Consider the following 26,727-nt stretch of genomic DNA (forward strand, 5'->3'; position numbering starts at 1 on the left):
CTCACGCCTGAACAACGCTTGCAAATAGTTCAATTTTATTTCGAAAATAATGGCTCTGTGCAGAATACGTATCGCGTACTACGTCCATTTTATCCTCGATAAAATCATCCATCAGAGCAGTTAATTCGATTAACCATGGAACGTTTTCGCACCACGTTTACTCTTATTGATAACTCGCATCCCCAGAGACGCCGTACGGTGCGTACAGAAGAAGCTATTGCTACTGTAGAGCGTAGCATTGCGGAAGACCCGAATGAGTCTATCCGCCATCGAGCACAGGAATTGGATCTGTGTCCATCCACTGTATGGAAGATTTTGCGGAAGGATCTTGGTATGCGTGCTTACAAAATCCAACTCGTGCAAGAATTGAAGCCAAACGATCATCAAGCAAGGCGTAGATTCGTCGAATGGGCCCAAAACGAGATTGCCGTTGTTCCCGATTTTCATAAGCGAATTTTCTTTAGCGATGAAGCGCACTTCTGGTTGAATGGTTACGTCAACAAACAAAACTGCCGCATTTGGAGTGAAGATAATCCTCAAGTGTATGTCAAAACACCGTTACATCCAGAAAAAATGACTGTTTGGTGCGCTTTATGGGCTGGTGGAATCATTGGTCCGTACTTCTTCAAAAATGATGATGGCCAGAACGTTACAGTCAATGGTGATAGGTATAGAGCCATGATTACAAACTTTTTCATTCCTGAATTGAACAACCATGATGTCCAGGAGCTGTGGTTTCAACAAGACGGCGCAACATGTCACACAGCTCGTGCCACAATCGATTTATTGAAAGACACGTTTGGTGACCGCCTAATTTCACGTTTTGGACCTGTGAATTGGCCTCCAAGATCTTGTGATTTAACACCGCTAGACTACTTTCTGTGGGGCTATGTAAAGTCATTGGTCTATGCGGATAAACCACAAATGCTTGACCATTTGGAAGACAACATTTGCCGTGTTATTGCCGATATACGGCCACAAATGTTGGAAAAAGTCATCGAAAATTGGACGTCCAGATTGGACTACATCCGAGCCAGCCGTGGCGGTCATATGCCAGAAATTATATTTAAAATGTAATGCCACAAAATTATCTTTCTAATAAAAAAAAATTCTTGTCAATCGAATAATCCATCATTGTTTTATTGCAATTTAAAGTTCTATACCTCTAAAAAAAACACCCTTTAGATATATATATATATATATATATATATATATATATATATATATATATATATATATATATATATATATATATATATATATATATATATATATATATATATATATATATATATGTAAATTATGTTAGTGTATTTTACAAATAGAGTGCTCAATGTTCTTAAAGAACAGAGCAATAATAAATTAGTAAAAAAAAGATATCTTCTTTTTTTTTCTTCCTGATGCTTTTTCTTCTATTCTTCCTGATGATCCAGCAATGGTGAAACTTCAAGTCGAAGATAAAAGTTAGATAAGTGTTTTTTACTAATTTATATATATATATATATATATATATATATATATATATATATATATATATATATATATATATATATATATATATATATATATAATATATATATATATATATATATATATATATATATATATATATATATATATATATATATATATAAATATGTATCAGTAAAAACAGTTATCTATATTTTTTCTTCCACATTTTTTCTATTTCAATAGGTTTATCAGTAAACCTTGCTGTATAACAAAGGTAGATAAGTGTTTTTACTAATTTAACAATTGCAACATTTGCTTTGTCAACGTTTAAACGATGTTGGAACAACATTAAGATGACGTTATGCTAGCAATATTTAAAACGTCGTACCAACGTTAGAGCGACGTTCATCCGATGTTTACGTCTTAACAATGTTTAAACGATGGTTGTGCTCGACGTCGCCCCAAATTTAAAGTTAACGTTTTGCCGACATCCGTTTGCGATGGTCGTTCGATCAATTTCCCGATGTTGTTTCAATGTTTGCCCATCGTGACTGTGCTATCTGGGTATGTGCTATCTGGGTATCTACTTTTGAGGCGCTAATTTTGATATGTCGCAATTTTTCTATAGATTTTTTTTTACATAACTGTATAGTCAATCCACGATGCAAAATTTGTTTAAGAAAAATTTAAAACAAGTAAATAAAAAATTAATTCAATACTGTCTTCAGTTTGTATTTTATGATACTTTAAATAACTTTTGAGAAGCAAAATTTTAATACGTCAATATATTTTTTTTTTAAACACTGTATGTTTGTATATATTTTATTAGACGCGAATATATTAAAATATTATTATAATAAAATATATAGTTATTTTAATGATATAACTATGATTAAATTATATTAAAATATTATGAAATTCTGCTAATTTCTTAGAGCGGGTTACTTTCATTTGTTATTTTAATTAATTTATATTCTAATATTAACTTGATTAATCACAGAAGCTATAAAAAGATTTTAGTCTTATTTGATATACAGGTTAAATTCATTTTAAATGAATAATGCATGCATTATAAATTGATATTTGATGTCACTAGGGAAGTTATATTTTTTATTAATAGTAAATTATTAATATAAAAAATGATGAAAATCTTTATCAAAAATTAATATATAAAAAGTTAGATGCAGAGATAATGATAAATAATGCACATTTTTCAAGCAATGTGGTTACCTCTTCAAATGTGAGTTGATATGAAATTAGTTTGAATTTTTTTATACGTTGTATAAAACGACTTTGATGTTGTATTTTTATTTCGCGAATAATGTAATATTCTTCTAAACTTATAATCTGGTTTACACCCATGAGTTTTTACAGAATGACGCATGTGGTTTTAATAACGACAGTTCTTTTGCTTACTAAAGGTAGAGACAAATATATATATATATATGTATATATATATATATATATATATATATATATATATATATATATATATATATATATATATATATATATATATATATATATATATATATATATATATATATATATATATATATATATATATATATATAACAAACTTGATGTTGTATTTCTTTTTAAAATAAATTAATTTTATTCTTCTAAACTTTTAATCCTTTACTAAGCAAACTTATTTTTATTTGAATAAATATTTTTATTGTAAAAATATCATTTTGCCAAATCAAGTCAATTGATTGGATCTTCTATTTTGTTTTTATTTGGCATCAAGGCCTAGTAAAAGGTTATTACGGGTTTATAACAACAAATTTTACAGAACAACTCATATAGTTTTAATAATAAACGAATTATTACTTAACAAAGATAATTTTGGCGGCGTTAACTTTTATCTGGGATGTGGGGCAATTTTAGAGTTAGAGATTGTGGAAAAGAGGTCAAAAAAGTTTAAATACATTTTTTGCATTTTATTTTACTTTTTTATTTTAAAATGAAAAAAGTGTGTGTCTTGGCCCCCCTTCCGTGTTAAAAGAAAACTTCTAGTTTTTGCATGATTGCATTATAAATAAATCTCAGCCATTAATGAAAATTTTTTTATTTTACTTTTTGTAGTAATATATTATAGCAAAAAGTAAAAAAAAAATCTTGTTTAAATAAGATAGATATGAAAATTGGCCGTGTTTTAAAGAACTAAAGTTTACTCAATGTAGTTAAGACAAATTAGTAAAACTTAAATTAAAACTTTTTATAAAAATCTCATCTTTGATAATCTAGGTTGTTTTCATTTCATTAAATTTTTTTTTTTTTTTGTATAATAAAACTATTTCTGCTTGTGTTATAAAAAACGTTTTGAAGTTTTTTTATTTATATATACCGTAAAATCGCTTAAGTTTGGTCACTTAAGCTTTGAACATTTATTTATCAGGCTTAAATAAAAAGGTTTTTATCCTGAAACATAGAGAAAATTATATTGATAATTGAAATCGTAAAAATAAAAAAATGAAAAATAAAAACTAATACTCAATATTTAATTTAAAATGAAAACATCTACTTTGAGCGAACTTTCAATACCATCTCATAAGTTCGGTCGCAATATAAATCCTACTAACGCATCGCCTCACGAATAATAAAAAAATAATTTTTAAATGTTGTTTTATTGTTTAATGATGATATAATATCAGGTAATACCAGTAACCAAGAAGGGCGTCGTCCCGGACTCTAAAAAAAAGTCTTTTGGGGCGCCAAAGAAAACAACATGGAGCACATAAATAAGGGTCTTTTTAAGTATAAATAGTATTATTTTTTATTTTTATTATATTTAATCGACTATTTTATTTCTTTTACCTTTATCCCTTTTTTTTTTCATTCAGGTGCCCCTAGAAGTCTATACGGTCTTATCACAGAAAAGTCCATAAGGACTTCTTGGGGGCATTTACGTGCTACGTTCGCAATGCCGCTGGTTAATAAAATTAAAAAGATATTTTTCAATTAAGTTAAAAAGAGTTTTTTAACAAACAAAAAAAAATACTAGTTTGCTTTAATTAAGCTTTGTATGTTTATTGGCAATTCTTGCACATATCATCGACCAAAGAAGAAAAGCAAGATCCACACAACCAATGGTCACAAGATTCAAAACGCATCCATAAATGTTGTTGAGCTGCAATTTTATCTCCAAAAAAAATGTCACAAGATTGACATTTTTTTTGAAATAAAAAGAACCATAAGATTTACAGTGTTGATATAGGAAAGTTGTTTTGGATTTTGATATAATCAGAATTTTGATTACTTTTTTTTTATTTGATTACACTAGTTGTCGCTTCCGTTGTTTGATAATAGATTTGTTAAACAAACCAGCTTCCTTTGCCAAACGCTTTTGAGTCTTAATTGAATTAGCCTCCTGTTTTGTTTTTTCACGCAAAACGTTTCTAATTTTTTTTTTTTTTTTTTTTGATCAAATATCAAAGCTTTTTTAAAAGTCAAAAGTTACATTTGGACTTCTGAAGAAGTTTTGATAGAACTTACAAATTAGCAAATAATGGCACAAAATAAAAAGAATTTCGTACTTCTTATTTTATGTTATTATTTGCTAGTTTGTAAGTTCCATCAAAGCTTCTTCAGAAGTCAAAATGCAACTTTTGAATTCTGAAGCTTCAAAATGGAACTAATCATGAGACACGTATTATTATTAGAAACATTTAGCTTTGACTCTGATACGGAAGCTTTGGGCAGGCCAACATGCAAAGTTCACAAGCAGTTCACAAGCAGTTGTACAGCATGTTAAAGAAGGTATTTGTTTTAATGAGCTCGAAGAAGTTTGTGTGCTTGAAGTTCTATGCTTTTGTATACTTAAAGGAGTTTCTGGAACTGCAGTGACTGGTATAGGCAGTGTTTGTAAGGTTTGAGTACTTTGCAGAAAAATTTATCCAATAGCTAATTTTTCATTAGTTATTTTTTCCCGACACAAAGAAAAAATACCTGTTGCTTAGCAGCCGGAACGCACATTGTCGCTAAAGAAGCTTTGGTCAATAAGCTGTTTGAGCAACCCAGAAAAGCTAGGCTTCGTGTGATCTTTGAAACCTTTTTGAATGAAATGTTTATTTAGGATTCCGCGCCATTTACTTTTCACCGTCCTGACTACGCCTACATCAAGTGGCCGTTAGCAGGTTAGATGTATGAGTCAATAGCATAAAAATAATAATGTTCTTCTCTTTTGCTAAGTGAATTAGTTCCAGCATTACATGTGAGGCGTGGTCATCTAGAAAAAGGACTTTGGATTCTTCAAGCTTGCGCAATGTGGGACAATGTGAGATATCACAATGACGTCTAATAAATGAGTAATACCAGGCAAGTGTAACTTTGCCTACACTGACCGTCCTGAGTTAGAAGCCATTTAGACATCAATCTAAAATTTCAAATAATTAAATAGTAGTTTTTAAGATGCAGAGTTTTGCGGATTATTCGCACATCTGTTTTAAATACTTCTTAAAATAAATACCCAAATTCATCATGAATACCTTTAGCCTTGGAATAAAACATGAACAGTCAAGAATGTCCTAAAAGCATCACAGCAAACAAGTGTTGTGACTGAAGCCTTTTTGTTGCTACTGCAAAGTTTCTTAGGCTCTTTTGAACCTTTTCGACACACTTAAATTACTACCTTAAATTTGCCTTGATCACATTGAAAACCAGAAGATCATCGCAATTAAAAATGGGGAACGGCTTAGTTGCGAATCCATGTATGTTGTACATATCAGAGACTTGTGCAAACCTTGATTTAAAATTTTAAAAAAATTATAAAATAGGTTATTAAAATGCTATAAATTCAGCAGTTTATAAAAAAGGGAAAATTTGTACACATTACAATTTTCAATCAAATTGAATTTTACCTTTTAAAATTGCGCCTTTTTTATTTATTTATTATTTTTTTAAGCAATTTATTATTAAATATATTTACATTTAAACATATAATTTTAATAAATACCATCTATCAATAGTGCCTAGCTGAGTCAACATTGCACGGTTTGTCAGTATATTATTTGAAGTTCTGAGCGATAGCTCATCACAATGACGTCTAATAAATAAGTAATACCAGGCAAGTGTAACTTCGCCGCCATTAAAACACATTTGATTTGAATTAAACAAATAGTTATTAACAACAGTGCTTCAAGTCTAGTCAAACTAAAACCAATATCACTCATAAATATTAAAATTTTTACTAGAATTTCCTCGATGCTTTCGCTCAACTTATTTGGTTAGCCATTTTTTTTAGTATGCTTGCCGTTACTTTTGTCAAAGAAAGTTGATCTTTTAAAGCCAAATGTTACAGCTGCTTTCCTTTTACTCATACCTTTATCCACAGTCTTCAAACCATGAGCCATTCGAGCTTTCTCATGTAAATCCAGAGATGACATAGATGTATTAACTTAAAAAAGTACTATTTTTTTATTTTTCTTCTATTTCTTTGAGAAACATTTTATTATTTAAATGTATTTGCATTAGTTAAAACAATTCTAGCGAATAACATATTTGTCGAAGAAGTTTTATCTATATATACAAATAATTTGAAATGTATTCCACCGTATAGAATGTTCAATATTCTTAAAAGAACAGAGCAATAATAAATTAGAAGAGAATCACTTAACATAAAAAATTTCTTTTTTATTCAGTGTTTCATCAATAAGGACATCAAAAAATTCTTTTTAAAATGAATGAGCGTATGTATTTTTAAATGGGGGCGTATATATTTTTAAATGGGGCGTATATATTTTAACTCACAACTCAATTCGTTTTAACTAACGTCACGATCTGTGTAAATGAAATAGTTTGTGAGTCATTATGCATTGAACTAATAAATAAAACCACAAAAAAAATAAACTATAAACGCCACATATAGACCTCCATCTACTAGCATAAAAAAATTTAAAACTCATCTTAAACCATTCATAACAAATATAAATAAAACCCGAAGTCATGCCTACTTAGTTGACGATTTTAACACTGACCTAAAAAACCATGCTTCCAATAACAATTTAAACAATTTTATAAACACTCTTCTTCAAAATAATATAATTCTGACAATAAACAAGCCAACGAGAGTGACAACTCTTCTACACTTCTTGATAATATAATAACTAATAACTAACATAATGTCTTTACACAAGCGTAATCAAAACTGACTTATCGGATCATTTCTCAACATTCCTAGTTACTAACAATATATTATTCACCAGTATTCCTTTTCAATCCATTATATTCAGGCGACAGATCAATGAAAACTCGGTAGAACAATCTTAAAATCTTTTATGAGATAACGTTGATTGGAATCTGGTATTGCAGTCACATGACGTTAACAACGTATATGATCCATTTTTAAATCGATTCTGCAAGCAATACGATCAAGCATTTCCTGAAAAAAAAATTATTGTAAAAATTATTTAGTAACCCGATAGACATCCATGGAGTTAAAACCAAAATTGTTTTAACTCCATGGATGTCTATCGGGTTACTAAAATCTTCAAAAAGAAAACAAAAGTTATATGATAAGTACTTGAAAAAAAAAAACTCATAAAAATATATTTGAAAAAGCAAAAAGGAACTCAAAAAAGCTTTATTATGCAAAACTATTAAGTAAAGCCACCGGAAACACTATAAAAAAATGGAGTGTAATTAAAGAAATAATTGAAACATTCTGCCAAAAAAAATAACAACTGGTGAAAATACAATTTATGATAAATCAATTATTGCTGAAAAATTAAACAGCTACTTTACTAATGCTAATCCGAATTTGGCAATAAAAATTCCTATGAATTCAACACCATTTAAATCTTATTTAAAAAATTACGATAAAGTTATGGACCTAATTTAAAAATAATTGAATTGCAAACCGCCTTTTTTTACCTTAAAACTAACCAAAAGTGCTGGATTTGATAAAATTAACGTTAATGTTGTAAAATCAGTATATAATATAATAGAACCCTCGTTATTTCACATATTTAATCTTTCATTTAAAACAGGTATTGTCCCTTAAAAGCTAAAAAAATTGCACGAATCACGCCGATATTTATCCGGAGATGACTCAAATATCTCTAATTATAGGCCGATATCTATTTTACCGTGTTTTTCAAAATTACTTGAGAGAACAATGTACATTAGGCTTTTTAATCACTTATCAGAAAACGGCATATTGTATTCAAAACAATTTCAAAAAAAAAATTCAACGGAGCATACAGTGGTTGAATTAGTCAATCAAATATCATGTGCATTCAGTAGTAACTACTTTACCTTTTTCATTGATCTGTCAAAAGCTTTCGATACCGTTAATCATAATATACTAATAAAAAGACTTAAACACTATGGAGTAAAAAATATCAATTTCCTTTGTTTCAAAAGTCTGAGCGATTGTAAATAATTTATAGTGTATGAACAAAAACAAACATTCCCGTCTGCCGTAACTTGTGGGATTTCCCAGGGCTCTATTTTAGTACCACTGTTGTTCCTAGTGTACATTTATGATTTAAATTTAGCAACAGACCTATTAAATCGTATTCTTTTTTCAAATGGCTCCAATCTTTTTTATTCCACAGAGATATTAATACACTATTTGAAATAACAAACGAACAATTATCGAAAGTTAATGAGTGGTTTATAAGTAATAAACTTTCTCCAAATCTGGATAAAACCATATTTATTTTGTTCCACAAAGTGAATAAATCAAAATATTCCCAGCAAGTTGCTTAATCTAATAATCAATAACACTAACATTAAAAGAGAAAACTCAGTAAACTTTCTAGGCGTAATCTTAGATGAACATTTGCGTTGGAGTTTACAAATAAAAAGTATTGAAAATAAAATATCGAAAAACTCAACAATGATATATAGGACTAAACCATTTTTAAACAAAAGTTTTTTAAAAAGTTTATATTTCTCTTTTATTCATTGTTATTTAATTTATTGCAATATTGCATTCGCAGGTACAAACCATACAAAATTAAAAAAAATTGTACTGTAAACAAAAACACGTGTGCAGAACAATTTTTGGAGCTGATAGAACTGTACCTTGTGAGCCTCTTCCATTATCTCCTAAATATTTCAATCCTTTTTTTGACAAAATAGTTCATAAATATCCAACAAAATTTTTAAATAATAATTTTGTTGCCCTAAAATATAATTCAAAACTAACTTCCTATTCAGTTCTTTATCGTGGAACTGACTTGTGGAAAATGTTTCCCAAGATTGTAAATACACGTAAAACTAGTATAGAGCAGTTTAAAAATAAATCAAAACAGGCATTCTTACTTATGGATTTTAATATATCCGATTTTAAATGCTTTTTTTAATTAAAACTCAAATACAAAAAAATAGTTGATACAAAAATTATGTCACTGAGTGTTTTCAAATTTTTTTTTTCATTACCTTAAATATGGTATTACCTCTATGGCATTTGCTAATTTATTTACGTTATTTCTATGAAGTATACTAGTTTATTTATGTTATTTCTATGGTGTATATTAATTTATTTACTTTTTATTTTTAAATCTTAGTTTAAATTTTTAAGTTTTAAGCAAATGATAATATCTTATTTATTTTTTCTTATTCACTTGATCTTACTCTTTCATTAAATTTTGATTCTTTAAATTTTTCTTAAAAAGACAATGAGTTTTTATTTATTTTACTTTTATATATTTTTTTAATAAATAGTTTGTTAACTGTAGATACTTAAATATTACGGTTTTTGTAAGTACGTGAGAATGGGGCTCGGTGATAAGACTAAATAAGTCTTCTTCTTGCCCCGCCAATATTTATTTTTATTTATATGCTTCGTAACTCTATATATTATTAAACAGCAAAATAAACAACAAACAAAAATTTGCAGTAGGAAACAATTACAATTTTTGTATTTGTAAAACATACAAATGGCTAGGGCATTAGGGGCAGATCTAGGATTTATTTCTCCTTTGGCGAAATTTTTTTGTGTAAATATACCCTCCCAACCCATCCCCTCTCATGAAAAACTACTGTCAAGTGCCAAAGAAACGCTCCCAACCAGTTAATCAATGGTAAATTTTTTCCCCCACCAACGCGGATTCATATTTTCAAAAAGTTCTCGCTTCACCTTATTTATTATGACCACCTTATTTATTATGACCACCCACCTTTTTTACTTTGTACACAAGAGTTTTATGACTGAGTCAAATTTTTTCTTTATGTATTATGTAAATCTTTACTAAATTTGGGTCACCATCTTTTCTATAAAAAATATCTATTTAAATTGAATTGAAATTACACCTATATCTCATTTTTGAAATCAACAATACACTACTAAAAGTAAACATAACAATTTTAATACTCAAAGTTAATTTTAAAACGATTCTTATAACCTGAATATTATTACTCTCTGAACACAAATAGTACAGTCAAGGGTTTTGGGAATAAATTTGAAAATTTCTATTTATTAAGTATTAACTAAATTCAGAATATACATTGATGCTCCACCTCTACTGTATAAAGGTTGAAAGATTTTCTGTCTGGAAGGTATTTATTTAAAGCAGATGAACCACGTCAAGGTTCCTTCCTATTCGTGTGTATAATTTTTTATACAGAACGATTGAAGGCATATGACAGAGAAATACACCATCAATTAGCAAGTTGCTTTTCCTTGCACATTTTTATTTCTGGATTACATATAAAATATAATATATTATGGCAATGTACAGTAGTGGATTAAAGTATTTTGGGGCCCACGGCTATTTTAAATAAAGCACAAAGTTTTTATTTTATTTTCAGAGTTTCATTTAAATATATATTTTTCTGTGAAGCCTCAAAAACTCTGGGGTAAGGGCAATAGCGCTCGCAATGTAATTCCTTAAGAAAATATGCAAAGGTTTCCTAAAATTTAAAAAGTTTAAAAAAATATATATCTACTGAGCACAATCCACATTTTTAAGTCACTTAATCATTAAATCTTAATACCATTAAGATTTAATGATTAAATTTTGGATGTTGGAATAAAACGCCACATAGATAGAATTCGAGATTCTCTAGCATAAGACACAATTCTATTGAGGTAAGAACCCGTAAAACATCAACTATCAAATACTTTTCAATGATAGCAAAAAATACAAAACTATAGAGACAGCTACCAGATTTGATCTAAAATAAATTCAAATAATACAAACAAACCTTACAATCCTTTAGATTTTTTTTTTTTTAATAAATAAGAGTAACTTGCAGGTAACACATTATGAATAACTGAACCAATAAAAAGATGGTGCCTAAAACTTCTAAATTTTTGCACCAACCATCAACTGTATAATTCAAATAAAATACGGCTAATTAATAAAAAATATATAACTGACATTACTGCTAGGCATCAAGCTTTAGGCAACATCAATCAGCTGTACTTTTTGTGGAAAAAATTTTGCTTATATCATAATTCACATCATGCAAAATCTATATTAAAAAAATACATTTACATATACAAACATCAAAACAGCAATGTTACAAAACTATGCTATAGCATGGTTTTGTAATATTGCTGCTGTGATGTTTGTATATGTAAACATATATATTTTTTATATAGTTACATATTTTTTATATATTATAAAAACAAATGCTTGTCTTAGTAAATCACAAACTGCTAGCGCAAGCATTTTGTGATTTACTAAGACAACCATTTGTTTTTATAATATATAAAAAGTATGGATCTATATAAAGAAATATATATTTACATATACAAACATCACAGCAGTAATATTACAAAACCATGCTAGCAGTTTTTTAATTTCATGAGCCAAGCATATGGTTTTATAATATAACAAAAAGAGAAAATCAATTATTGTTTATTTTTTGCTAATTCATAAAACAGCAGATAAAGCAACAAATGATCTTCACTGAAGATAATTTCTCCCTTTATTGCATAATAGCATAAAGTAAATAAGCAGCATAAATGGTTAATAGCTTTCTGAATGGGTACAAGTATATCCAATTTCGAGCCTTTGATGTATAGTTCTGAACAGAAATTTTGCTTAAGATGAATGCAGGTTTTCTTTATACAAAAAACATAAAAAATCTACTTTATAAGAAAAGTTCTTTTAAATTATGAAACTACATTATTTTGCTCTAAAACAATTCGTATATTATAACAAATGTTAGACATCATAAGTCAGACACCAAAAGAGCTTTGCAATTCTATATGCAAAATCATTATTCTGTTTACCGGCTTGTTTATCAATTTTTTTCAAGTTGCACAATTAATTTCCAGACTTTTTATACCTAGATCCAGATCAAATTAGGCGGATTGACGTTAGTTAGAGTAATTTAAATTCACACCTAGTACCGAGATCAGATTAGGCAAAACTTTTTTCGCCTTATGCATGAAAAAGCCATTATGCCTAATCATAATTTGTATCACTCCCTCGCCATACCCTATATCCGCCCCTGGGCATAAACAAACAAAAAAAAAATAAAAAAAACTATATAAAAACAGATTTCAATTACGACTTATAACTTGTAAAGTCGATTTTCCATTCAAAATTTTCGCGCGGAAAAGTTTTTTAGGCATGCGCAAGCAATTTTGATAAAATTTTTTACGAAAAAGCTCAATAATGTTTGAGCTTAATGTTTGAGATATTTTATCCTTTTCCCAGCTTTCATCGTAGCTTTTTTATATAACATTGTTTTTCGAACTTTCATTATTTCATTATTTTTATCCCTATCCACACCAAAACCTCAAGAGACCTAAGTTTTTTTTAATACCATACCAGAAAAAACATAGCGTCTAAATGACGTATTTTAGCAGTAACTTTTGTATAAAAATCGTTTTTTAAACGTCAAATATCTGCTAAATAACAGAGCAAACTAGAAATATTGAAAAATAGATTTTTCTTCTAAAACATGATTATCAAAAAGTATGAAGTTTTGCTCGTCAAAGTCATTTTTCGAGAAACTTCTAAACTCCATACATGCTCAAAAACTTATGTATTTGCCACAAACATAGTTTGTACAAAGTATTTTATGTTAAAATAATTTAGTAATACTAAATATCAAACACTAAAACTATTAAAAATAAATAAAAGGTTGTAGGCTAAAATCATCCAACTTGCATACGCGGAGTAAGTTAAAATAGTAATAGAATTATAGAATACTCTTTCCAAAATATGTTTGCCTTTTTAAAACCCTAAAGTACAGCTGATGACACAATACTCAATTCATTTTTATTTTTACGTTGTAAATAGTTTGTTTAAAATAACACTTCTTGAATAAATCCACGTTTGATATATAATTTTCGTTCATAAATGATGAATCGCTTGAATCTAGCGCCATTAGTCTTTCTTTTAACAGCAAGAATAAAAACTTGATTAATTTAACGATTTATCATTTTAATGGTAAATCGATTAAGTCGATTAATGGTAAACCGATTTAAAAAACAAACACTTGTATTAGATTAAAGAAAATAAAAATTCAGTTCAAAAGATTACAGAATCAGACAATTTTTTTCAATCAATGTTTTCATTACTTAAATTAAAAATTTTTGGTATTTAATCATAAACTTACTAAAAATTTCCTAAACGTTTTATAATTAGTTTTTTTTGTGTCTACTTATGTTATATATGACAAGCACCAAAAAAAAAAATTAAGCAAGAAGATAAACTTGCGGCTTTCTGTTTCTTGCATTTTTTTTTTTTAGCTGTAACGTTTTTTAATAAAAATTGCATTATTTTGATAACTTTTTTTATTATTAAAAAGTAATACATACCTCGAAGCAAATTTAAATAATTAATCATTAACCGAGTTACAAATCGGTGACGATTCGGATTGACTCATTCTTTTAGAGAACCAGTTGTATGTTGTTGTAACTTTGTATATTGGTTTTTAGTTGAAAAACGCTGAAAACGTTTTTAAAATATTGCAATAGAATGTTATTTATAAAGTTCATTGAATTTGATAAACGTACTAATTCGAATGTATAAGTTGGGAAATGTGGTACGGCGTTTTTTTCCATTTAACATAAATTAAAAATATTACGAACTATTTGTTAATTTTTTTTATTATATAGTGGTTAGTGTTCTTGTTGTTAGTATTCTTGTTGTTCAAAATTGACTTTTAAATTAAAATACTTTCAAATAAAAACTCAAACAAAGTGTGTGTTTCTTTTATGGGGTAATTTTCCGTAATATAATTTTTTTTTACACATACATTAAAAAAAATTTTTTAATTAGAACTTGTATTAAATTTTTAACTCACAACTTTATATGTACTGTTTTGTAAACAGAATACCACAATCCGTGGGGTGGTCCTTATGGTACGATCATTTGTTTTTCAAAAAGTAGTTGCTAATCGGTTAAATGTTTTTTTTTTTTAATTATTAATTAACTCAAGTTAAGTCACTAATTATTAATAAATGTTTTTTAAATTAATAACAACTTCTGTTTGTAGTGACTCTTAAAAAATGAAATTTGGTCCGTTAAAAGCTAGCCGCAATAAATTAGATTCGCTTTGATTATATTTGAGACAACTAATTATGACATTAAATTAATAATAATAAAAGTAATTTATTTGAAGATAAAATATTAATATTTTTAAACAAATTGCTTTCAAACTTTTTTTCATTCAGTAGACTTTTGAACTTTTAAATATAATCCGCGCCAGCAGTTTTTGCTATTAAATAAAACCAATTTAAAACAACAAAATACATTCTAAAAACAATATCAAATTTAATAAAAACTTTATCAACTATTTTCGAGAAAAGAAAATTATTAAATTATAAAATTTAAAAAAATTTAAAACATGTTACAATAATACTGCTAGATGAGAAAGTTTGTATTAACAAGTAAATAAAATTCTTGTAGGCGAAATGCAACAGCAGGGTTGTTCGTTTGAAATAACTAACCTAGTACTAAAGTATTACAGTATTAACAACCCCACTCAGTATATGCGCTATCGACCGTACACACACGCTTGTTCACACATAGTATTTAACGAAATGATAGTTTTGTGGTTGATTGTAGGGTTGTTCGTACATGCTGCAACAAATCATGTTCCGCAATTTAGTAATGAAATTTCAGTTATTGAAGTAAATGAGGAGGAACCAATCGGTAAGAATTTTTTAAATAGTGAATTGTTATTTACTTTTCTTAATAAGCAAAACAGTACAGTTTTAATGTGAAAAGTTTTTAAAGAGATGTTTATTTCTATTAATTTTACATATATTTATCAAAATGTACTTATTAACCTATCATTTATTTATTTAGTTTTTTTATGATATAAATTTAAAAAAACCAACAAAACAAAATTATTTAAAAAAAGCTTAAACAATAGAAATCAACATGTTAGAACACAAATGCCGTTTAAAAAGATTAAAATGACCCAAAGATTTAGTATAAAATTAAAAAATTTCGACTATGTTCAAAATTGATAAAATTTTGAACATAGTCGAAATTAAGATTTAAAATTTTGAACATAGTCGAAAAATAGATTTCGCATAAGATTAATTTATATACTTCGTATATAAATTAATCTGCAAAATTAGACATAATAAAACCAAAAAACAAAGACTAGTGATGAGACGGAAAATTTGAAATACAAAATTATCGATTCTCTCCAATCAACGGTGGTCTCAATTTAGATAACAGAAAATACGCCAAAAAAATCAACTAACTGCTTTGTAAGCTAAAACTTAAATTTTGACTTTTTAACTTTATTTTCATGTAAGAGAATTTTTACCGTCTTCCATTTCAAACGTTTTTGCAAGATAAAACAATAAGAGTATCTTTCTAATAATATGCGATTATCAAGAAGTAAAATAATTATAATAAAAGAATATTTCTGAATTTGATTGTGTTTCAGATAAAAGAAAAATAAAAAAAAAATTTACAGTTATTTTGAACTAATTTAAAATATGAACACCGCCGTCCCCCCTCCCCCTTCCTCCTTCCCCAACACAAAACAGCACGGTTTCATACTTTAGCTGCGCTAAAAATTTCAGCTTTAAAACGTTTATAGATAAGTTCCCATGTCACGTACCGAATTTACAGTTTTCAGGACGCGAAGAACAATGCCAAAATTATATTAAAGGAAACCTGCAATGAAAATGTGGATCAAATCTAAATACTTTTCAATGTTAGAAAAGAACAATAAAGATGGATACAATAAAAAGTTCAAAGTTCTCAAGTGGAATGCTACTTTCCAGCCTTTAGGTACATGAAAATTGGAAATATAGCGTTTCGATGATGTTCTTCCCAAAATAAGGTGACGTGTAAGACGACCTAATTAACTCACCAAAGAATACTACACATTAATTCTGAGGTAAGTCAGTAAGTTACGTAAGTTAAGTTCGTAAGTTACGTACGAAAGCAAACCCCACTGTTATAACTCTTTACAAAATTTCTTTTGAGTAAAATAACTTGTAAAAATACTGTTTACATAAAATAATTAACACAAATTTTATTTCTTTATATATTTTCATCGACATTTTATTACTTATTGTAGATGCCTTGGAGCCAAAGGCAAGGAAAGACAGAAAAATTACGTTGGTTGTTATAAATAAAATTAATGGCTGCATTTTTACAGCAAATTACAAATATATAGCAAGAAAGTTTTAAATGTATGACGGGTAAACGAATTAGTTCAATAATTTTTTTAAAAAATAAACATTCATTTTTTTAAAATTAAATTTATTGCATATTTTTAAAATTATAGTTTGGGTGCTGAGTTTCGTGCACAGCTCGACTTGAATAAAATATCTTATACAAGCACATTTGGCAAAAGTTAACAAATTCAACTAAATTAAGTCAACAAATTCAGCACCGCTAAAAAAAAAAATTTTTTTTGACTAGAAGTGTGTGAAAATCAATAAAAACTTCCAGAATGAAAACCCAACAGACAGAAAAATAAGTCATTTATAACCAATCAATTCAGTTCAGTGCAAAAAGCCGTACATAACCTACTGTGCTGTGGTAAGAAAATTGAGACTGATTAATAAATTCTTACTAGCAAGTCACTAAACTAATTCTTTTTTTACAAAAATCCATCTACTGGTGCTTCATCTGATAGCATAGTGCGTTGTGATTGTGAGGGTGTAAAGAAAATCAACCATATTTGAAAAATATAGAAAAGATTTAGATCATTAAAAAACAAATTGGATTTTCCTGAAAATTCTAATAATAATGTAATACTTTCAAGGGCAGGCAGAAATTTATGTTGCTGATACCAAGAAGGTATAATAGACTAGCTGGAGAGAGAACAAAGCCGAAAATTGTTTAAAATCGTGATACTGTTTTAGTAGTACACGTTGCAGATACCAAGAAGGTATAATAGACTAGCTGGAGAGAGAACAAAGCCGAAAATTGTTTAAAATTGTGATACTGTTTTAGTAGTACACTTGAATCGGTGAAGAGAAGAACAATACTAGTCCAATATTTTCATTTTGAGATAATGAATGTTTAAGTTTTAAACATTTATAGTTTATAAACTATTTAATTTGGATGCCAGTTATCTAAACAGGTGTTTACTTCTATTCCCTAAGGACCTGTTAATATAGTGGTAGTTCAAAAAAAAAGTTGCTCTTGCTACAAAAATTAAATAAAATCCTTGGACAAGTACTATTCTTCCTCACAATCAAATTTTTGCGAAGTAGGGAATAAAAAACTGCGAACTTTACGTGAAATGCTATACTTTATTAAACAGTTAAGTATTTAAATTAACAAACAATAGTCATTGCAATAAAATAAAAAGTTAATTATCTACCTCCACGCTGCCGGTTGTTTTCCAAGATTATACATTTTTATAAAACTCAGTTGCGTTTGTGGGTATGTAACATTCCAGCTTTTTAATATCATTGATCTTTTTTTCATTTATTGCAACTGGTTCCTGATAAACTCTCTTGCTGGGTAGTTGTTGCTCAACTATTTTTTACAAGTTTAAAAGTTCTGGAACATAGTCTATCAATAAAGTCATACGTTGTCAGATACCCAAGCATTACACTGTTATAAATAAACATTTTATAATCCGATACAGAAAATGCACAATCGCGTTTGTTGTCTCTGATGGGTTTTGGAGCTTTTTTATAAACAGTAGGCCACCAATCTTAGAAATTTAAAATGTCCTTCTAAAGCACGTGATCTTTGTAACCGTAAATGATTCGAAATATTTTTTGCTACTGACTATCAAATCAATATACTCATCCACAAGGTAGATGCGATCATGCTTTCGTATATTTCTTTTGATTGTACCAAAATCTCTATCACAGGAAAGGAATGAGTGTCCCCGGGTAGGAAAACAACTATAAATTTTTTTAAAAACACTTTCCAGCTTGTAGAGCTACTAGAAATTTAACAAGGGTCTGGTTTTTATTTTGCCCAAAGCAGCCATTAGAGAATAGATGAAGTTCTTGAACAGAATCCGGAATTTTTGAAAAGATATATTTCTGTAGAAAGGTAAATACTTCATTTAAGCCTTTTCGAGCCTGTCCTTCGTGATAAACATAACAGTGTCCCGTATTATTTCCCAGATTGTGAATTTCAAAGGTATTTACCCAAAGCTGAAAATAGTAAAATACCTCTTGAACAGGTATGTGCGGAAGAAGGAGGTTTTGCATGAGTCAAAGTCAAAACATAATGCGTCTACGTTTGGATTTGTATTAAAAAAATTTGTTACGTCTCTAATCTTATTATAAAATTTAATAGCACGTCTTTTGTGGACCATGAGCTGTGCTGCCGCCACACTTTTAGCATTGTCGTTTAAGTTTTTGTCGCGTATTCTAAATCCCAAGTTCTCACATTCTAAGCACACATCAACTTGAGGACGTCCAAATCTGAGATAGTAGTTTTCTTGAAAATACTTTAGGTAGTACTCATACTTAATTTTATTTGTCAGATCGGGGTGTTGCTTTGTAAACAAACTGTGCTTTGTATTAATATTTAATCCGCTAGGCAAATATTTCAAAATTTTGGAAGAATAATGAGATGTTTCTACCGGAAATGACTCAATATGTGCTATATGTTTAACAATGAATTTGACATTGATTTTAGATTTAGTCTATTGTTGTACTTTCCACGTGCGTCTTTAGCTGACACTCCAGATTAGAGAATATTTTTTAGTTGCTGTACTTGAATGTGCGATATGGCATGCAAACTCATAAAGAATATATAAATACAGAAATGCGATCACTGTTTTTACTAGCAAAAAATAAAAAATTACTTTCTCTAAGTTTTGTGTTTGCTGCACCAACTTCTGTTCTATGACGGCGTCTGATAACAGGTTTGTGTTCGACTAATCCCCGAGTAAAAAAGTATTCGCGTCATTTTTACATTTGCCGTCGTACAAATTGCAAATAATTGTCTTCCTATCTTTATCAATAAATTTCTTCATGCACTGACGTTTACAAACATAATCTGATCCAGCAGTTTTAGCTTCTACTAGCATACCTGACATGCTAGTATATAGATTCATTTCTCGCGGACTCGCTTTATCTTTTGTCGTTTCCAGGTTTGAGGATTTGCTTTACTTTTTTTTTCTTTTATTGGCGATTTATTTTCTTCATCGAATGTTGTTTCTGAATCACAAGTGATTATTAAACAGAACTTTTCAACAACAATTCAAAAAATCGTTAATTAGTATTTAACTCAAATTAAACAAAACAATAACGTTAATTATTTATCAATTATCTACGTTTGTACTAAACTAACATTTTATAGATTTGGACGCATTCTGGTGATAGAATTTATTAAAGTTGATTTGGTGCGTTATAAGAATAGAGTAGAAAATCAGTACTAGTCCTGGACAAGTATTGTTCTTTAAATAATTTAAATCTACTTTATGGCAAAAAATAATGAAAGAAAGATGGACTAGTATTATTTTAGTAGTACATAGAAAGATCAACATAAGGTAAATGAAATTATGAAAAAAAAGTGCAAATAACAAAAAATGGACTAGTACTGTTCTTCTTCTCACCGATTCAATTATTCCAGCGGCAATTTAAAATGGAATCTTTGCGTTGAAGAAGGAATTTTGAATAGAACCTTTGAAAGCTTTAATCAAAGTGGATTACTCCCTTAATAATTAAATAAATAAGTTTTTAAAAACCGTTCGAATCAAAACGTAATCATAACATAATGGCGATTTACGTAAAGTAGTCATTTTTTGACTACCTCAAGACTCAGGAGGCAGATCCAGCATTTTATGGTGTTCGGGACGGGGGTGGGGAGATAAAATTTTGGGTCTTTTTTGTTTCCTGGCTCCAATCATTGCAAATTTTTGCAAAGCATCCTTATTTTACATAAGTATAAACATATAAATGTTTGGAGTTTTCTTCATGTCTGGAAGTTAGATATTTCGAAGACCAAAAAATGCTGGCGCCACCCTGACTGAATATACAAATATACAAATACTGAATATACAAATACAAATTGTTTCCGCTCGTTTTCTGTTAAATAACATAATTTTTCATATAAAAATATGAAAAAATATATTTCATAAGTATTCTACTGAAAATAAGCAAGCAAGATAGCAAACAATAAAAAAATAGAAAAAAATTAAAATAGAAAAAAAAGTAAATAAAAAAAAAACCATTTAGAAAGTAGCAATTTAATTGATGTGAAACTTGCCAATTAAGACGTCAAAAAGAAATAATTTTAATACTTATTAATAATTATTTTTTCGCTCACATGTAGAAGTGCTCTAGTTAGACCAAAATTTTACCTACTCTTCTTATATTTATTTATATTGCCGTATTTTTAATATATATATTTTAAGTTTTAAGTAAGCTTCAAGTTTTAAAACACGGCAAAGTATTCACATCACTAACATCTTTAATATAATATATTAAATAATATTAGAAAATATTATTTCCCCCACTAAACCTACTATTACAGTTTTAAGGCCAATGCAATCGCATTTTAAAGACAATTAATCGCAGCGATTCACAATATTTTCTTAAAATTAAGTAAAATTTAAATAAAGAATTTCAAATTCGATAATAATAACAAATAATAACTATATATTGTCAATAGATCTGTCAGCATTCGATAATAAATGTTGTAAGCATTTCAGTATTGGAAGCTAAGCTATATATTATTATTCGTTATTAACATCATCATTATTAGGTGTTTACGCATCATTAGTAATTTTACTATTTGTAAACATTCTTGAATTGTAAGACCATGTAATTCAGAATATATATTGTCAATAATTAATCAATATTATTGATTAATTATTATTTTAACTATCAAAATTTTTTATAGGTACTTATGTCACAAAAGTTACAGCAACAGATAGTGATAATGATGAAGTTTTTTACAGTACAGCTGAGGATGAAGGTGGATTTTTTGTCATTGACAAAGAGTCTGGAATCATAAGAACTGCTAAAAAAATTGACAGAGAAAGTTTAGTATGTTATTTTTTTTTAACTTCTTATTAAGAATTATTAAATTTTTAAAAACACTTTAAAAGGTAACACACACACACACACACACACACACACACACACACACACACACACACACACACACACACACACACACACACACACACACACACACACACACACACACACACACACACACACACACACTCCCTTGCAGCAGCAGGCTATAAGATAGTCAATGTATGTAGAGGGAAAGTATGCACCCTTAATCCTAAAATCCAGGGGGAAAAAAACTAAACAAAAATTTACGAAAGGCATGTATGTATGTATGTATGTATGTATGTATGTATGTATGTATGTATGTATGTATGTATGTATGTATGTATGTATGTATGTATGTATGTATGTATGTATGTATTTATGTATGTATTTATGTATGTATGTATTTATGTAATGTATGTATGTATGTATGTATGTATGTATGTATGTATGTATGTATGTATGTATGTATGTATGTATGTATGTATGTATGTATGTATGTATGTATGTATGTATGTATGTATGTATGTAATGTATGTATGTATTTACGTAAGGTTTGTATGTATGTATGTATGTATGTATGTATGTATGTATGTATGTATGTATGTATGTATGTATGTATGTATGTATGTATGTATGTATGTATAAAACCTTTTACTAAAATTACGCAAAATGCTTTTAAGCATTTTGGGTAACTTTAGTAAAAGGTTTTAAAAGATAAATTTTAAAGTAATTTATTTCAAACGCGATTAGAAACATAACAAAAAGTAATTTTTGCTTTAAGTTTAAATATTTTAGATTTTATTCTGAGGCTTATATATTTTCTTACTAATGAAAATTTTGGAAAATCATACTTTACCTTGGATTTTTGACCTCTACACATACTGCATGTTGTAAAACTTTTTTTTTCTGAGGGAAATTTAGAAAAATCATTTTATTATCATTAAAAATGGTTTTGTCATTAGTTAATCTTAAATTCAGAAAAGTTGAAACAAAAACAAATTTTTTTTTGCAAGTTTAAATAGAAATGTTTTCTTTTTTTTTTAAAAAAAGATTTTTTGTTTAAAAAACAATTAATTTTTTCACTAAAAACAAAACATAGCTCTTATTTTTTAATCTATAACTTGTATTTTTAATTCACTTTTTAAATATTTTTGTAATATTATTATTTTTTTAGAAATCTGACACAATTAAGTTTAAAGTTGTGGCTGCAGAGATTAAAAGACCTGACCAAAATGTAAGATATTTATTTGTAATCGAAAAACAAGTTAAACCTGAAAAAACTCACAGTTTGTTTTATTTTGATTTTGTTTGTATTGATTGCTTATTTACTTATTGAGTAAGTATAATATACTATACATAATAAAAAAATCAATAAAAATGATTGCAAAATCGACTCAGGAGTCATTTTGTAATCATTTTCATTGATTTGTTATGTATAGTTTTGTCCATAAGTATTTCATTGTAAGGTTTTTTATTTTTAATATTTGTTCCAGAGTTTTTATTGTAAAATTTAATCTTTTGAAAATTTGATAATAAATTATGAAACATAGTTAAAAAGATAGGACAAATATTTTGTTATTTCATAAAAATAAATATATATATATATATATTTATGGTTTTTATGAGATAATTCTATTATTTTACATATTAAATTTATTGACATGCAACAAATGAAAGACTAGTGACATTTTTTTATGTTTTTTATTTTCAGTCAGCACTACAGGTCATCATTCATGTGCTTGACATCAATGATAATCCTCCAGTGTTTGACAACAATTTGAAAGAAATAAATTTATCTGAGGTACATTTAAATTTTACATTTAATCTATTTAATTTTTGTAAGTATTTTTGTTTTTAGAAACAAAAGTAACTTTACTAATTCAACATCTTTATTAAAATGCCAAACAGAAAAATAGTACACACATTTCTTAAGTTTAATTTACTAAATTTTTATTTACATTGTAAAATTAATTCTTATTCATTATATATAATTTTTTACACTTTACCATTTTTTGTTTTTGATTGTATTTTCTTTATATTGTCATTGTATTGCAGTGCTCTTCATCTATTGCAGTAACCTCTGGGTTGAAATAAAGTCCTATTGAACTATTGGAGAACCTAATAGAAAAAAAAAAACTCCATTCTCATTTTTGAAAAACCTAAAAAATCATTAAGACTAAAGAATTTTTAAAAATTGTCACTTAATGTCAATAAAATATAGTCATATGTAGACATTAAGTCATTTTGAAACATACATACCAAAGACCTTAAAAATCATAAGACATAAAGACATAAAGACATAAAGTCATTTTTAAATATACATACTAAAGAAATTAAAAATGTTTGATTTTAATTAAGTTAATTTCATAATTTGTACCATTGTTTTTTATACAAACTGCAAATAAAAATAACCCTATAAATTTTAATATGTGTTGTTGGCTTAGAGTGTAAATCTGATAAATCCATTATCAGTAATATTACAGGAGGGGTCGTACATAAATCCAAGTAAAATCATACTTAAAAGTTTAGAGTTTACTGATTGCAGGCTTTTGTCAATTTTAAAACCAAAACTGACAGTAAATGTCTTCCCTAGTTTTTTTTTTTTTTTGTCCTTTAAATGATAAGTAGAGTGTAAAAAGTAAAATGACCAAAAATTTATTTAGCAGTTTACTTTCTACAATATGTTTTTTACAAAATTTTGTTACTGTCAAGATTAAAAAATTCTTTGCAGTTAAAAAATCAAATAATTAATCAATTAAGTTATTTCCTAATAATTATATGATTTTTTTGTTAAAAAAGGTTTAGCTCTTCCTAAAAAGTTTGCCCTTATGCTAAAGATAACTTTTCTATGGGGTGTGAAGGTGTTAGAATCTAATGGAAAATTTATTAAAAATTTTGACATAATCTAAAGGATAGTAGTAGTTGAGCGGTGCCATCAAACAAGGATACCGCCATTTATTTTTTATATAACAAAAGTAAAAACTTTTTTCTTCATATTTATACTTACACTGCACTAAAAGTTTAAAAATTTCACAAGAGTTTGACAATTTTTTGACAAAATATATTTTTTAATATTTAGAACACACTAATTAATATATTTTTTAATATTTAGAACACACCAATTGACACCTTTGTAACAATCATCCGTGCTACAGATGTTGACAAAAAATCAGAGCTTTTGTATTCATTTGTTAGTGGTAATGAGGTTGGTTAACTTTATTTACAACTATTTTCACAAGCTTGAATTATATTACTTAAAACTTTTTTTTCTTGAGTTTTTTTTCTTGGTGTCAAGTTGTTGGGTAGCAACACTTTTTTTTGTTGACAACATTTTGTTTCTTATTTCAATATTGCTTTTACTATTTGAACTTTTTATACTATTGGTTTATATCAATGTGCGCCTTTTTTCAGTGTTACATAAATTCAAATCTAGAACTTCATAATTTGTTGATTTAAATTACTATGCCATTCTCTCTTATTTCAACATTGCAGAAATTAATATTTTTGTATTATTTGTTTATATTTTAATGTGATTCTTTCCATATCAGTATCACTTAATTACAGTACTGTGTTTTTTATTTCTGACAATTTAGTCTATAAATAAATTATTATAAATAAATGATTTTTTTTAACAATATTTTTTAAATTCATATTTTTTTTTGCAAAAATTTTTTGCTATGTTTTTTTTATGTTTTTAAATGTGTGTTTATGTTTAAGACTTTTTAAAAACAAGTATAATAGTAATATAATAGGAAACAAATATACAGGGGCTATTCTAGACCCTTTTCAACAGTGTTGACTGTATTTGGGTGCTGCCCAAAATCAGAAATTTAAGACTTTTTTTTATGGCAAACATTGTTTTTTCCAAAAAATTGCCTATATACAGTAATGTTTTTGCCAAATTTCCTTATGGCTGGCGCCATCATGAAAGATATTGCCACCCAAATTATTTTCCTAGAATAGCCCCTCGTATACAATATAGTTTGATATCATAAAGTTTTGATTTTGTAAACTGTTCTGTGTGCTAAGATGGGCTATAAAGTTAAATTACTATTACTTTTGTAGGTTGTGGAGAAAATGGATATTCAAATATTGAGTAGCATATTGAGTTATTCAATATGCTACTTAATATTCAAATTTGAAATTTTTTTTAGGATGAAGTGTTTTCTATTGATCATTATACCGGTCAAATACGTACAATAAAAAATCTTGACTATGAGACGAAATCTAAGTATTTACTTCGTATAGCAGTTGCTGTAAGTTTTCTTGTCATTATTTTTTATTTTTTATTGATTAAATAAATCTTACTTAAAAAGATTTAATTTGATCAAAAAGTTGTTTTAAGGTTGTTTTTACTTAAAAAATTGCATTTTATCATTAAAAGTTAAATTACATCAGTTGCGTATTTTAAACTACTGCATTGTAATTTAATTTAACTTGAAACCACATTAAAAAACATTTTAAGTCTAAATATTTTTAAATCAAACAGTATTGTTATAAAAAAAGTTAATGAAATTTAAATATGTTGTTTGAAAAAAATAAAATATTTCCTTATTTTAAAAAACTTTAACTTTAATCTATTTATTTCCTTAAACATTCATAACACAACATTATCATATTATGTTTGCTTTCTCACAGTTTAGTTGTTTTTTTTTAAAGAGGGGGCAATTGTTTATGGGTGTTTATAAATAAGAAAAGACAATTATGCCAAATACTATTTATTTATTTTTTAAATTTATTTCTTACAAAATATTGCTGTCCCCATTTTTTCTAATTTCGAGGGCTGACTTTTTTTTTCATCCTATAACTGTTTTTTTCAAATATTTTTCTATGAACGTAATGTTTGCTTTCAATATATTTTTCTTATGGATAAAAGTTAGTCATGAGACCTACGCTTT

The 26,727-nt window shown here is 27.5% G+C and overlaps 1 protein-coding gene across 6 annotated transcripts in view; it reads left to right on the forward strand.

Moving 5' to 3' along the window:
• The first annotated feature begins 2,667 nt into the window (after positions 1-2,667).
• The window catches only part of LOC100203327 (protocadherin-23), a 64,764-nt gene continuing 40,704 nt past the window's right edge, over positions 2,668-26,727 (forward strand). For 2 of the 6 annotated variants that reach the window (XM_065798114.1, XM_065798117.1), the window contains exons 1-6: positions 14,890-15,521; positions 21,666-21,811; positions 23,004-23,063; positions 23,541-23,630; positions 24,942-25,034; positions 25,984-26,085. In XM_065798114.1, the coding sequence (XP_065654186.1) occupies positions 15,281-15,521; positions 21,666-21,811; positions 23,004-23,063; positions 23,541-23,630; positions 24,942-25,034; positions 25,984-26,085 (732 nt within the window). In that variant the 5' untranslated portion in view covers positions 14,890-15,280. Of the gene's footprint in view, positions 2,874-14,245; positions 14,410-14,889; positions 15,522-21,665; positions 21,812-23,003; positions 23,064-23,540; positions 23,631-24,941; positions 25,035-25,983; positions 26,086-26,727 lie in introns of those variants that run through there. The other 4 variants (XM_065798113.1, XM_065798116.1, XM_065798118.1 and 1 more) reach the window with 4 other exon arrangements.

The sequence above is a fragment of the Hydra vulgaris genome, chromosome 05, assembly GCF_038396675.1.
Source record: "Hydra vulgaris chromosome 05, alternate assembly HydraT2T_AEP".
Lineage (NCBI taxonomy): Eukaryota > Metazoa > Cnidaria > Hydrozoa > Anthoathecata > Hydridae > Hydra > Hydra vulgaris.